The following is a 15,408-nucleotide window of genomic DNA, read 5'->3' as shown; positions in this document are numbered from 1 at the left end:
GATCCCTTTCCAACCACTTTCAGGACCTTGTTGTAATAATTTTCATCCTTTGGACTCTGTATATCTCTATAAAAAATGCAGCATCTTAGAAATGGTTTCACAGTTGCTCTGTGGTAAATGGAATGTTGCGCTAAAAATCTGATCGTAGCTAACATGATTTTTTGCGGTACAGGTAAACATTTCCATGGTAACAGCGATCTCCACAGAGACAAAGCTATTACACCTGAGGATTGTGTCGTACTTCACCTTAAGATTCAAATACAATTTATTTTTCTTTAAACGAAATTGACAGATGAACTTGTGGCTTCTACAGGAGCGAAACATTGTTTCACAATCTCATGGGTTGTGCTAAGTCTACCTAGGATTGTGAAACAATGTTATGGCTGATAAATAAAATCTCTGTTCAGAAAATAAATTTGATTTTTACTTCTGGAACCAAACTGTTGAGCTCTATTAGATTGATCATCTAGAACCTGGTCTCTCTAGGGATGGGCTCATGCTTCAAAAGCCCAGAGTTAGCACTGAAGTGGAGAAATCTGTTTTTATCTGCTGTGCCTCGACTCCTGGATTGTTTTGCAGCATATTTTGAAATTCAATTCACTGATATATTTTGGACATTTTAACTCCTTACAAAAAAAAAAACCACATTCCATCCATTTATGTAACTGCTTATAATTTGTTTTTAATTATTTTCTTTTAAAAACATACTTGAAGTGATTTGTGCCTCTTTGTGTGTTTGGAAATGTCCACTCACTCAACGTTGTTGTAAATGAGAGCAACCTCGAGAAACTTCCCCAGGATCAATAAAGGTTTGAATGAAATGTAAAATACAGCATATTACTGTCATATAATCGCCCACCGACTCTCAACAGTCGCTCACACAAACAGCAGACAAGCAGAGCCTTGATGGGGAGGAGCAGCGAGGAGGGACTGGCAGCCAAAATAGGACGGCTAACTCGCCTCTCAGCAAACACAAGCTGTGCAGCGAGTGGGAATCCATCCTAAACTAGTGTTTACATTGTGTCACACTGTGGAGAAGAGGCTGAGTGTTACAGATGGCGCCACGTCACCCTCAACGCAGCAGGTGACAGAGGCCGACAAAGTCAGACAGAGCTGCGAGGGCAACATCAGGCAGCACTTCTGAGGGTTGATCGTGCCCAGGAGAGGCTATAAACTGCTCTATCATTTAGTCTGAAGCACATCAGCTAACCAATCACCAGCTTCTACAATCTGACACAGAAACAGAAACACACACACACACACATCTGCCAGGGTAATAAGACCGAGGCAACCTCTGCATCACAGTGACAGAGGTTGCAGTTTTAGTTATACAGGTTTGTGCCACACGTATGTAAATCTGTGCAACATACTGTCAAAAAAAGTGTTTTCGGCAGATGCACAAAATGGCTCTGTGAGAGGATCGGCTCCGGGAGTGAGCAGTAAAATTAGACACCCACCTGAAATGGAGATACTGTACATCAAGTGAGGCGGGGGAAGTGGAAAGGAGGGAACTTGTCCTAGAAATGCAGTTTAAAAATACTTGGAATGCTCAGTTTTGAGCGGTGGCACATTTAGCGGCAGAGGCTGCACCCAAAAACACTTCTGCAACTACACAGCCGTCTGAAATACGACCAACACACCGGGCATCGGGGTGTAGAGCACATCTCGGCTGTGACCAGAATCCAGACAGAGACACTGCGGTGCTGTGTCTTCACACGACCTCTGCAGATGCTGATGTTCAGGGGCCGACAAAGACCCGGGTCTGTAAATAGTTGGCCTACATGAGGGGACCGGGAGGCCACGGAGCGCATGCTGAGGTGTGTTGTGCTCTGTCTTTATATAATCCAATTAGAGCTAAATGATAATCAGAGAGTGTTGAGGATTAGAGGCTGCGGCAGCTGAAGCCGTACCATGGCAGCGGATCAGCAGCAACTGTGAGTGACTCATTCCTCTGAAGCACGGAGCTTTTGAGTGACTCTGTGAGCAGCATTCAGCCACCGAGTCAAGCAATTTGGGATCATTACTGGTGTAAATTAAAATGCATCAGGCATTTCAGAATGTGGGATTTACATAGCAGAGGCCGATTATATGCGGTACCCTGTGAAATAATGCTTCTGTGTGAGCAGCCGCTCGTATGTCGATTACTTTTCCCGTTTCTCCAGTAATGAGATATTCTGCTTCTACGAATCTCTCTTCCACAAGTTGTGTGTGTTTTACCGTACCATTTTCCCAACATGTACTCTGCAGCATGTTCACACAATTGGGACTCTCTCAGGAGTCATATGAAGAACGCAGCAGGAGATTCTCCAGTCAGGCACACGTTCACAACAATACAAAAATCTCCAGAGTGTTCAGGTGGGGGGTTGCAAAGCAGGAAAGAGGAAGGACGTATTGTATGAATTTGACTCCGGGGCTCACGTTTTTGTTTACATCAACACCAGCATCGGCCCTTATCACCAAAAGCCCTCGAATCACATAGTTTTTCTTCGTCTGCTTACGAAGAAAAACTCCTTTGCTTCTTTTTTGTCAGTTTCACCTCGGCCGCATTGTTAGAAACCTCATCAACTCGCCCACTTGCTTGCATACTGCACCTCTGGGTAATTTCAAGAGATAATCCACTGTTCAGTGCATGTCAGTAAAGCAGCTTTACTGGCTCACTACTCTTACCTCTATCAGTGTCGTAAAGGTAGACGAACTTCTCCCACTTGTAATGGTCCAGCAGACTGAGGACAGCCCCTCGCAAACCGGGCCTCATCTGGATGACGAACTGCACATCAGCATCGATGGGGAAGCTGGGCGTGATGAAGGAGGTGTGCAGCGCCCCACAGAAGGAGGTCAGCGTGTTCATGGACTTCCTGTCGTAGAAGCCGAGGATGGCGTAGACTCCCCGGGAGAACTGGGAGCAGACTGGTGACAGAGACAGAAGAGCAGGGTTCGGGTTAGGGACAAGCACAAAGCACACAGAGTCACTTAGGATCGAATGCTCTTCCCTCCATCAGTGATGATGCCAATGTTCTATTCCATATTTTAAGTTAAGTCTGCGAACAACAGGTGCATGTGTAAAAAAAAAAAACTGAATCATAGGTTGGGATGGGAGAGAATTTGTGGGAGGATTAATTTTCTGAGCGAGTCAGTGGCTATCTGAATAAATGGGTGCCATGTGGGATGTCTGCTCCCCATGGCCATGCCCTGCCGCCCGGTGCCCTTCACTTCTCCTTGGTCTAAATGCAACCGCTTGGGCAATCAACTAGATATAATGGGGAAATCAGTGCAGTGGCCACGGCTCTTAATGGACAAATACCCTGAAACATGAGCATGCAAATGTGCAGGCGCCGGGCTGTGCTGCAGTATTCGAGATTTATATCGAGCCCCGTCCGCTGCCATCTGCTTGCCTATGGAAATGAGCTTGGTGCATCAGACACTCAGTCTTACAAGGTGTTGACTATTTGATTTTATTTGTACATAATAAATGGGTTTAATAACACCGAGCAGGACTGAATCAGAGATGTGAACCCGTCTTAATATTAGTAACAGCTGAAGGAAATGTCGGTCAGCGCAGCAGAGCCGCTCTGGTATTTATGATCTTCTGCTTCGCATAGATCACAACAGTGTGACGCCGCTTACTATCACCAATCAATGTTTAATGATGCTATTATCAAACCTGATTGGATTTAATGAGGTGTCTTTTTCAACAATCTGGGGCTTGAAATATCAAGTGATTCCTGGAACATACCGACGTGAATGTTTGGGGACAAAACATTTTTTAGGAAATGCATAAGTTAAGCACAGCTCAGGATGATTTCATATATTAATATTAAGGGTTGTATCAAGAATTTGTGTTGGTAGCAAGTAATTAACAAATGAACAAGTCGCTATGGATGTATGAAATATCTGAAAACAGCTGAAAATTGGGGGTGAATGGACACACATGGTAAAGTTAGCAGCAAGACCAAAGCACAGAAAAACACGAAGAAATTAAATGTGAATCCGACATATGAAGTTTTCATTATTACTCATATTGTGTGACTGGTGGTTGTTGATTCACTTAAAGCGTTTGCTGATTATAAGTTCATCATAATGTGGTCCTTAGACTACAATCACAGGATTTTTCACTTTGTAATTTTCACATCTCGTGATAATGAAATTAGTTGTTCACTAATTTGCATCCTCTCAAAAGGCGAATAAACAAAAAGAGTATTCAGTTGTATGAAAGAGTATTGGGGCTAGGCATAAAGCGTTTTTCATTTTAATAATTAAATAAAAATGTAAAGAATAAAGATGAAATGCTATAATGTAAAGCCTATTCTTAACCTTGGTGTTACCAATCAAGCTAAATTTTAAAATCGTCCTCCTCTGGCTGAGTGTGACGTTAGTTTTGACTTTCTTCTCAAAATTCTAAATTGGGGGGGGGGGATGTATCCTCTATTTATTTATTTTTATGCATGGCCCTTATGTTCTTTTATACAAATGTCAAACATCATACATATTCAAATTAGACAGATGATTTTGCAAAGGAAAAAACTATTTCTAAACCCAGAATTGGGTTTAAACCCTGAAGTGGTAGTAAACTGTTCTTGAAATAACTGGACTTTTAATATGATCTGTTACATCAGAAAAGTATCAGCACACATTAATGTCTGCTAATGTAGTTGGAGTCCAGTGCTGGATCCATTTCCAAAGTTGCTCCTCTTCATCTGAACTTTTCCATTAGAACAACCATTCATTCACCCACACATCGCTGATAGCTCAGTTCAGTCATCTTTCTCTCCGTCATTTTATCATTCCTCCATCCCACCATTTTCTCAGCCTTCACACACATCAGACCTCACCAGTGTGGGAAACAAACCAACTCAAGAATCCACAGAAAGAAATAGCTGCACTTGTTTGGGGGAGCGCTGCTGTACACTGAGGGACCATATTTAAGCATCATTTTAATTATGCAAACGGCCTTTGATTCAAAGCCCTTCATCAACAGTTTTCAGTTTGGGATTCAGCACGGCTCATAGTGGCTAGTAGAATTACAAAAGCTCACATTTCTGCAGAAAGAGAATTTATTCAGCTCAGTTTTGTCCAAGAATAGAAGATAGCCATTAAACTAAAACCTCTCAGAAACTCAATATCATCCAATTCTCAAAATGGCACCATTACCTTCAGTTTGTCAAGGTTAAATGGACGGCCTGCTCTCCTGAAGGACTGATGCAATCATATATTTGGGCTCACGGGGCAGTAACACGAGTCAACTCAGGTAAATGCCCCTGATCCCAGTCAGCGATGAAGACTTACATCATTTACTTTATTACAGAGGAGAAGAGGACGCTGTTTTTTGGACTGCAGGCTCTATGCCTTTCTGTCCGCACTACTAACACAGTCTTTACATCCATCATTGATATCCAACTGGGGAAAATTCACCCCTTCACACTCCGTCCACTCCCATCGTGTTTTCTCCATCACCTAACACGCCCCTCTGCCTGTCATTACTGTGTCATTACTTTGTCATTATACCATCGGTATCTGGCTTTCTCCCTCCACCTCCACTTCTCTACTTCTCTCCACCTCGTCAAAGTTAAACATGTGGATACAGCAGCTCCTGTGGCACCAGCGCTCTCTCACATCAGCAGCTTCACAGCTTTCAGGGTCTCTTCTGCTGTTGAATCTTTTCTGGGTCTAACATAAAACTGATGTATAGGGATCAACTGGTGCAGTGTATGCACAGCAGAACAAAGTGAATTCTTCAAGCCCTGTTGCTGAGGGGGAATGGAAAAAAGCTGCTGTCCTCATGCAGCGAGGAAATGAAACCTGATGCATATAAGAAAGTGTGAATAAGCATATAGCGATAGACGAGTCACACTGAGATAAGGGAACTTTTTTGGACAGAGCCCCTGGGGAGAGATTCAAGTTTTGAAGGGATATGCGTCTGAATTTGCACAAAGCAAGGACAACGATTCTACTTTCTGGGACGATTACAAATAAACCTGTTTATGTTCTTATTCTGCCCGGTGGAAAATTATTTTTCAACCTCTTTCTTTTCTGAGATCAGTGCTTGCGGCAAAACCGGAGGAGAAAAAAAGCCAGACTTCAGCAAGACTTCAATTTGTTCCCCTGTCCCGCCCGGTCACCCAGGGTCACATGTTTGGTAAGAGAGGCAGTGCAGGCAGAGCACACATGCAGCTGCTGTTCCTAAAATTACCAACTCATACAGGACGGGCTCAAGAGAAAATGGAATCAGTGAATATATCCACCCAATTTTTTATTATAATATTAACATGAGGTGCAGAATGTGCACCGACTGAGGAGACAGTTACACTGTTGCACTGTGACGCCCGAGTCATATCAGATATATGTAATTCTGCCCTTATAATTTAATCAGGACTATTTCCTATTCATCTATTCAAGCCTTATAGCTACATAGAATATACTAACATTATGCAGAACATTGTTTCATGCCCTTAGACCCCAAAAAATTGGAATTACTTGGACTTTTCACCATATAACAGCAGGAATTACTGTCAGTCAGTGTGCGACTTTGCTTTAAAACAGTGGTGCTTTAAGCTAAATGCTAACACTTGATATGAACATCACAAAATCACAGTGGCAACACTAACTCTCTGATACTAAGCAGGTCTGATGGCTGTAAGAATCACCATCTGAGATATATTGAGATTAGTGTGTTTACATCTGCTAATTAGCTAATGAGCAGAGGGAGGCTGAAGGACGTGTTATTAGTTTAGCAGGTATTTTTGTCAGAAAGCACCGGAGCGTTGGACAGATTGAGACTGACCTGCTGATGACCCTGCAGTTGCATGCCTCAACCAACCGGTTCAGTTTCAGAACAAATCTAGTAAAAGTGACAGACACTCAAGGAACTCGGTGTTTCCTCTTGGAAATGAACTGGGCAGCTAAGCTGTGCCGTTCTCCAGATAAAAATACACAGACAACATCACTCCTCTCTTATTCCAGGTAATGTGCATCCTTAGTGCGCTGCCGTCAAGCTCCTAAATGTGTCAGCAGGACAGGATGATACAATATATTTCTCCGTCTGTGTCTGAATCAGGAGCTTGGACACTTGGCACAGTGTCGCAGGTGTTTTCCAAACAGTCTCAGTATTGACACTTGTAGTCGTGTTGCCGTCAGTTCACAGAGAACTAAGTGCTTCTGCTTGTTTGGAGAGATGGGGGTTGGTGTCTATCCAAAACGCATTGGAGAGAATACAGCAAGGCACAGAGAAGAGTCTACATCGTGGAGACACAGAGAACCACCCATGGCTAACACGTACAAATCTTTCGATATACTATCAACGTGTGCATCATTACTTGTGAACATGTGTAAAAAAGTCTGCAAATAAAAAGTTCCTCTGCACTGAAGATGAGGAGAAAGCACAGGGTCTTGAATGGAGAAGTGACAAATCAGAGGCCACGTTTAAAAACATGTAAGTCAGTGAAGGTCTGAGCACTGAACAAAACTGTCTACAAAACTGTGCAACTGTGCCCATCCTGACCCTGCGCATGGTTGATGTCTGTCTTCAAAGAAGAAGAACACTTCACACATCTGTTTCATGAGAGAGGAATAAATGCAAAATAGTTTTTTAAAAAGCAAAATCAATTTCTGTCCCATGTCATTCTCAAAATCCTCCCATAACTTTTACGTGAAGCCAAATCCAAAAGATGTTGTTCCTATCCTTGTGTTTTCGTACGCTACAGTGTAGGACTAAGAGTACATTGTTTATATATATGTATATGTACCATAATCTTGAGACAATTTATTCCATTGATTTAAGTGTAATCCCCTGACTTCTCCTCTTGTGACGCGTTAAGGTCACAATTATATTGGCTCAAATCTTCCTGTCACCATGTGCATGAATCTATTCTACTTAACATTTGATCCAGCGTTGTCTTGAGGTCAAACATTTAATCTGTCCATTAACCTGTCTATACTAATCCTCATGATCTAATAATAGCATTTTAACGTGCTATACTATGATGGTGATGATGATGGTAGCATTTTACCTGCTTCACATCAGCATTGTTACTGAGAGCATGTTAACATGCTGACGCCTGCATTTAGCTCAAAGTACCAGATACAGCCCTTACACTGCCTTAGTGTTTCTAATAGTGGCCATAAAACATGTTTTAGGCAATATTTCCAACATTATGTAAGAGGTTGTTAAAATGACTCTTTTCAAAATCTCATCTGCTCCTTCCACTGAAAGGACTGTAACAACCTAACCTTAGTTCCATTATACCGGAAAAATCCCAGTGAGCTTTTGTTTTGAAATGAAAATCTCACTGAGGTGCACCGAGTTCAAACGATCCCCGTGTTATGACATTCAAGTGTTTCATATTTTCATCCGCATTACAGCCTGCATTGTTGTGCAATTCGTCTCAGTTGACCAACCACAGCGTAAGCGCGAGGCATATAGGGACTGGAGCCTGAGTAGGTGTTTCTCCTCAGGCAGTGTGGTTGCAAATTGCCTGGAATTCCCTCCTCTCCACAGATCATAGCTTTGTAAGGAGCACATATTTTTCTTTCACCGGGCCACCCCCTGCAGATACCCATTATGAACAAAAAAAAGCGGGGCTGACACTCGTTGGATTAGCCCTAATCTGAGAAATACAACTGGATACAGCCCACATGCTAAAGCAACATGACAGAAGGAAATCTACAGCAGCGATCCACAGACAGGGCCTGTGGCTACTGGAGCCTCGTATGAAAGAATTCACTTTAATATTGCACTGCACTGCAGTAGCGCTGCTAACACTCCACCTACACATGCTTTGCATATACTGCAAAAAAAGAGAAAAACACCATCCAAGGACCACTATCACAGGAGACAGAGCAATCAACACACTGAACTTAAAAAGTGCAGAAGACACCGGGAAATACATCAAGAGAATGCAAATGTTTATAAAGTGAAGGATCTGGTGACTCTGTGCAAAGTTGTTTTCGACATAATATTCAAATTCTTCATTTCAATACAAAATATGTTTATTTATAAGATTTAAATTATCCATGTTCATCATCTCTAACCATCTGTTCTGGTCAATATTGGATAATAGTCTGACACTTAAGTCTAACTATGGTCATATTTGGATGAATAAAGGTAACAACGTATCAACTATGAATAACAAATAATCTTATGTTTAAATTATTGTTTCAGGTACGTTAAGAATTTATCATTTCTTCACATTCAACAATTAAATTTCCACAAAACTTATAAAAGCAGCTTGTCCTGTAGCTTATTCACTGGCCAAGTGGCATCTTTTGTTTTTCTTGTTTCTTTCATCCATGTGGTTCACATCCCAACTCGTTGTCCTTGGATAATCTCAGGTTTAAAAAAACAAATTATTGAATAACAGCAGAGCTCTCAGAGGCAGCCACGCTGAAGGACGTTGTGTAAGACTGCAACAAACTGCTGCAGCATCACTGTAGCTTGTCAGTAGTGATCACGTCGCTCTGTTACAGCACTGGCATGTAAACCCATTCTGATGCACAGGATGAAAGACTAACTGCACATCTCCAGTGGCTTGCCCCCAAACCAATTCAGCGCTGCTCCGCCATTTTGCAGCATTATATGACCAGCCAGTGCTGAGAGGCTCAGTTTAAGAAAAACATGAAAGAGGATCCTTTTTTCGCCTGTTGGGCCGAATCCGTGATTTTCTTGTTTTTATAAGCTGGCGTCTTCGGTCAAAGGATGTGTAAAAGCCTCTATTGTGGTCAAGGCCATTTATTTAGCATCAATACTCCCTTGTTCAAAGAGAGGTGATGCATTTATGCTGCATGATGACCCATGAGTGCTGCTCTGCCCTACAGCAGTATGTCCAAAAAGGCTCTTATTAAACCAAGGGTCAAACCATCTGTTCGTGTCAGTGAACGTATCATTGCCTGTGACTGAAATCCCTCTTTAGTTAGATAAGATTATTCCAAAGACATTACAAAAGCTCACATGTGTGTGTTACGCTTAATAATGGCAACACCATGACGCATCGGAGGATGAGCGCTTGTCAACTTGGGGCAGGTCATGCAAACTGACAGGACATTCCGGCCGCAGCAGCAGCAACGCAGATATTTTTATCGGTGCATCACGATAAAGGGACAGCGCTTTTGGGTGAGTTGCTCTTTCTATTTAGGAGGGCTCCCAAATCCAGAGGTTCCATTCGGAGCTTTCACGTGTGAACACAAGCGCCTGTCAGAATACATAAACGCAGGGATCTGAGGCCAGTTTTTTTGTAATAAATTGAATCAAGGCATGCGGAGTGCAGCGTTAAAGCCGAGAGTGGACGAGTTCTGCTTCTGATTATCAGTCACCCCGTTGACACTGCTGCTGCTACAGTGTGTGTGGATTAAGATAGAAACCATCATGCAGAATGCTCTCCCTCGGGCCAAACTATTTGACAACCTCGTCTCTGGTGCTCATGCATCATTCATGACTTGTCGGTTTAAATTAGTTCTAAGAGTTATGATGGATCTGAGGTTATGTATTGTTTGCTTACATGCCTGGATGTTTGTTTAGCTACCACTAACACAGCAAACAGGATGTAAAGTGTTGCCAAATTGTTATTTACCTTTTGATGTTTGCAAAAGCTCTGACGCTCTAATGATTCACTTGATGATCTTTTTTCTTCCGGAAACCACATCTTTCTGAAGTAATAACTGCTTGTTAGTTGTTAGATTCTTAAAATCTTCCTTGAATAGTTCCGCTTTTTTGGGGAAATGTGCTCACTTGCTTTCTGGCCAAGATTTAGACATTAATATTGATATATGAAGCTACTGCCAGCAGCCACTTAGCTTAGCAGACCAGAAACGTTATGTCTCATGTTGTTATGCTAATGATTGGCTGGACAATAAGGTCTCATCCGACTAAACTCTCATCTGTCAGACAGTCGGTGGCGATACGATCACAAGCAGAAAGTGTAACAATAAAAGCCGTCCGGGACTCGTCCGTTACTTTTGACAGAACAAGGGACAGACTACAGTTTTCTTTCCCCTACAGTATTAACTGCTTTCGACTCGCCCACCTTCATGAAGACTTCTAGATCTATCTTATTAAATATTTACAGAATGTTTACTCTGGGCTAGCTCCAAACGAATTGTTGTCATGACAGAGATGTCGCTAGTGTGGCTGATGTGTCTCCGTTTAGATTCCACTCGAGGCTCTGTCTACGACCATATCAGAGTTGGCAAATTTCAGTATATTTAGTCTGATTTTTACATAAAAACGATTCAATCTGTTGCAATTACTACCCTTTTATGTTAACTTATAACTCATTTAGTCTAATGGGGCTGAAAGATAGAGTGCACTCGCTGAACTGTGGCCAATTTAGTGAACGTGCAACTGTTGTTTTTTTTCCAACCAATAGATTCATTGAAGTGAAGATATGATTTCAGTATGACTACAGCCATTATGCTAAGCTAAGCAAGTGTTGTAGCTATGTCTCGAGAATGGTATAGAGAATAAAACATATTTCACAAAATGTTTAACTATTCCGTTAAATGATGTATGAATATCATAATTCAGTATACAAAGCTAACTATGAATAATGCAACTTTCTTAGAAATCCCATATGACCATCCACCTTTCACATGCAGCCTTCACATTTTTTATCAAAACATTTTTAGAAATACATTTTGGGAATTGTCTGTTTCTGTTCTTCTATCCCCAGCCTGCATTGAATTTATGCTGAGACCAAGGTAAGATAATAATAATAACAACAATAACTTTTTCACAAGATGTCCTTATTAGCACACAGCTTATGAGTCAAAGAATTCACTGTACTCTTAAAAATGCCGAAGAAAAAGTGGAAGAAGAAGGAGGAGGAGAAGGAGGAGGATATCTGGCTGCATGAGTGGGACTTTGCATTGCCTACACATTGAGGAACTCTAACATCAGCCTCTGTCTGAGTGGCATAGCACTGGTTGAGTCATAGCAGAGGGAGGATAGGTAGCCATAATAGATTATTTAATAAGCATCATACATTAATACTGACGCTTCATCAAATCAAAGTTCATCTCTGGAGGAAATTCGGGCCCAAACATCCATCCTGGCTCTCGCTTTAGGAGAGTGAAAAGAGAACATCTTAAAACATATTGCCTTTTCACATAGTGGCATAACAGAGGGAAATGTATAGACGAAATTAAGCTTACAGATCCCTCAAAAATATGAATTCATGCATTTTACACTTCGCATTAATGTGTGAACGAGTGTAAGGCTAAACACAGAAGCTTAATCATGTGTTGAATAAACGCCTGATAACTCGAATGCTTTATTTCCTCTGTCCTCCCTGTCACCACAACCAGAAGCAATGATCACGCAGGCCCTCGGTTTAATTTGTCTCTGATTGTCCAGCTCTGCCTCCACCATCTCTCCCCGCCCTGACCTCAGTCTTTAATGGATACAAGCCTCCTGTTTCTACATGTATGCACACTCCATCCTTGCCTACGGCACGGTGTCACATCAATAAGTTCTGCAGCCTCACTCCAGCCACAAATTGGTGAGATAATAAACACAGTGAGGCTCTCTTTGTCAGACTCAATCCAGTTACACTGACTGCAAATGCTACTGCTAGTACCATTGGCCGTTTGCACTTTGTTGTTTTTTAACTATCATATCTGCGATGCAAGCATCAAATGAAAATTCTGCATCTCTGGTCAGAGGAAGTTGGAGAATCAGGCTTTTATTAGAGGAGAGCGTCTGCGATAGAGAAAATGAAAGCTTGGTGAAGATTGATTTTTCCATAGAGGACAACAAACTGGAGCAGCACACACACACACACACACACACACACACACACACACACACACACACACACACACACACACACACACACACACACACACACACACACACACACACACTGCTGCTACTGCTGCTGGACTATAGCGTGCCACCTATTGATCCCTATTGCCAATAACCGGAGTAATTTTCCAACAGGGATTTGTAACAATCATTATATCCTGACCCAGCTGGGGGGTAGCAGTGTTGTCCTACAAAAGGTTCAACAAATGAGCTATGGACAAAAAGTAGTTCCACTCTTTTATACAACCGCACAGCCCTCTATTATTTATTTCATAGTACAGAGGGAGTTTTGTAGACAATCCTACAAATGTTCTCAGTCACTTTAACGTTTTATGATGTTATGAAAATGTAGAAATTGTGAGCTGTAGGAAAGCAGAGCAATGGCTAACCTTTAACTGCTGCCAGAATAGAAATGCGGCAGTTCATAATGATCACATTCAGTTGCTACATCAACACCTGCCAGGGAAACAGGATATTATACAATCCAGATGACTATAATAAGAATTGTGGAGCTTGGTGCCTTTTCAAGCAACGGCTTAGTCATAAACTGGCCTGGCTGGTCTGCTCAATGAGCCACTGACTGGTCTTTTTCTACTGGAGAGCATTTAGCACCGGTCCTCTAGGTTCATCTGGCATCAGCACATCTCGCTGTAGTTAATCCTCCTGATTATCTCTTTCTCTTCTCATCCTTCAGAAGGAAAAACCCTTTAGATTCTTTCAAAAACAATCAATTGAAGTTGATTCAAAGTTAAGCTCTGGCTATGGTCTAAATTGTTAATGGTCTGAGCCAGATCCAGGCCACTATTTCCATGAATGTACTCTACAGGGTGCCAAATGTGGCAGACCAGCATCGTAAAACAAAAACCTGCATTCCAAGTAGTATCCTGTGGAATGAATACAAGACTCAAAATATATATTATATATAGAATATGTATCCCATTTATGTGATAAATCTAATAATACTAATAATAATGATTCCTTAAAATTAACAACAGGCCCAGGTTTGTGCTTTATCCATGAACTGGTCAAGCCAGGCATGTAGCATTCATCTCTTCCTCAACAACTGATGAAGTGCCCTTGAGCTAAGCACCGACCCCACAGCTGCTCCAGCGTAATTACTCAGCAGCCGACAGTCCAAGGCTGTGGTTGAACAGGGCATCAGCGTCAAGGTGTGAGTGTGCAAATATGTTTGTGTAACGTGTATGTGTAATCCTGCATCTGCCTGCAGCTTCTCCCCAAGGCTGCTCCTTGTTCCCTGCCACACATACACACACACACACACATACACACACACACACACACACACACACACACACACACACACACACACACACCAACAACCACATGACTTCAACAGCTATTCAGATTTTTTTTATCATAACCAAGCCTTTGATTTATTAGTTTACACTTTTGCTCAATTTCCTCTTTTTTTCCACAAGCCTTTTCCTCACTTCATTAGGTTACACAGGCGTCTCTGCAGCAGCTGACAGAATTTTGAGGGCAGCAGCTGATCCTTAAGCATGAAGTGTGAAGTGCAGTTGGTGGGAAGAAGGATAACAAATTAATTCTCCAGACAGATCTTGGTGCTCTACATGGCAGAGGAGTGACTGGTAGACCAATTATGAAGCCATCTCGCACTCCGCAGCCATTCCGATCAAATCCGTCATGTTTGTAGAGATGACTACAAGGATTACAGCATGTTACAGTTGATACATTAGACGATTTAGCTGTCAAAAGTGCAGCCGGGTAAATTTGCACCGCTGTGCTGCTGGTATAACATAATGTGATGTTTTAAATCATTATCAAAGGGACTGACAATGAAGAGGCAACAGCCTAAGGTTGACTACAAGTCTAGATTGTATAAGACTAGAAGTAACACTCAGTAGAGCGCATGCCAGATGCAATCACTTCCTTTAATATGCTTGATTTTTCCAAATCCAAAATTCCCTGAGAAAATAACAAAAGTACAGAAAACTCACAATCTCCAAATGGTGACAAAAGTGATAAAAAGATTCCTGGATCTGCTCTTTTATACTTATTCTGGGTTTTTTCTGGGCCTATTTCCCAAACCAAGTTTTTGCCGAATTCCTATCAGTTGTTTACAGACAAACCAACCAATCAACAAATGAATAGGGGTCAAATATCTAACCTAAGGCCAATTTATCAAGGTGCAGCTAGAAGGTTACTTTGGGACATTTATTTGACAGTGGAGAAAAACCCCAATCAAATTTGCAGGATGCCACCAATTGAACCTTTAGCCACTGCCACAATAGAACGTGCAGCCATCACCCAAAGCCACACAACATGACAGCAGCCAGAGCAGCGATGTTTGTGTTCTCCCTTCTTTCCAGCACAGTCATGTAAGTGCTGCTCATCAGCTCCTCTGGAATTACTGAATTACTGGGTCTACAATAATCACTGTGTTTGGCCAATTAGAGATGGTCATGCTCCATCATCCCCCTGGTCAATGAGGCAGGGCACTTGGCCGGTGACCATCCCCTTCATTCAAACACCAAATTCAGTTCATAAATAACATTCAACTTTTTAAAACCAAAACATCAGCAGTGAACGCGTTGTCAAGCTGTTTCTCACACAGAGACGGGTCTTACTGAGAGGTT

General features: G+C 41.9%; 1 protein-coding gene across 2 annotated transcripts in view; it reads right to left on the bottom strand.

The window, feature by feature from the left end:
- gria3a (glutamate receptor, ionotropic, AMPA 3a) overlaps nt 1-15,408 on the bottom strand; it is a 70,484-nt gene that overhangs the window by 53,568 nt on the left and 1,508 nt on the right. For both annotated transcript variants that reach the window (XM_061086185.1, XM_061086183.1), the window contains exon 3: nt 2,668-2,907. In XM_061086185.1, the coding sequence (XP_060942168.1) occupies nt 2,668-2,907 (240 nt within the window). The remainder of the gene's footprint in view (nt 1-2,667; nt 2,908-15,408) is intronic.

The sequence above is a fragment of the Limanda limanda genome, chromosome 14 (assembly GCF_963576545.1).
Source record: "Limanda limanda chromosome 14, fLimLim1.1, whole genome shotgun sequence".
Lineage (NCBI taxonomy): Eukaryota > Metazoa > Chordata > Actinopteri > Pleuronectiformes > Pleuronectidae > Limanda > Limanda limanda.
This window is presented reverse-complemented; position numbering and strand designations above follow the sequence as displayed.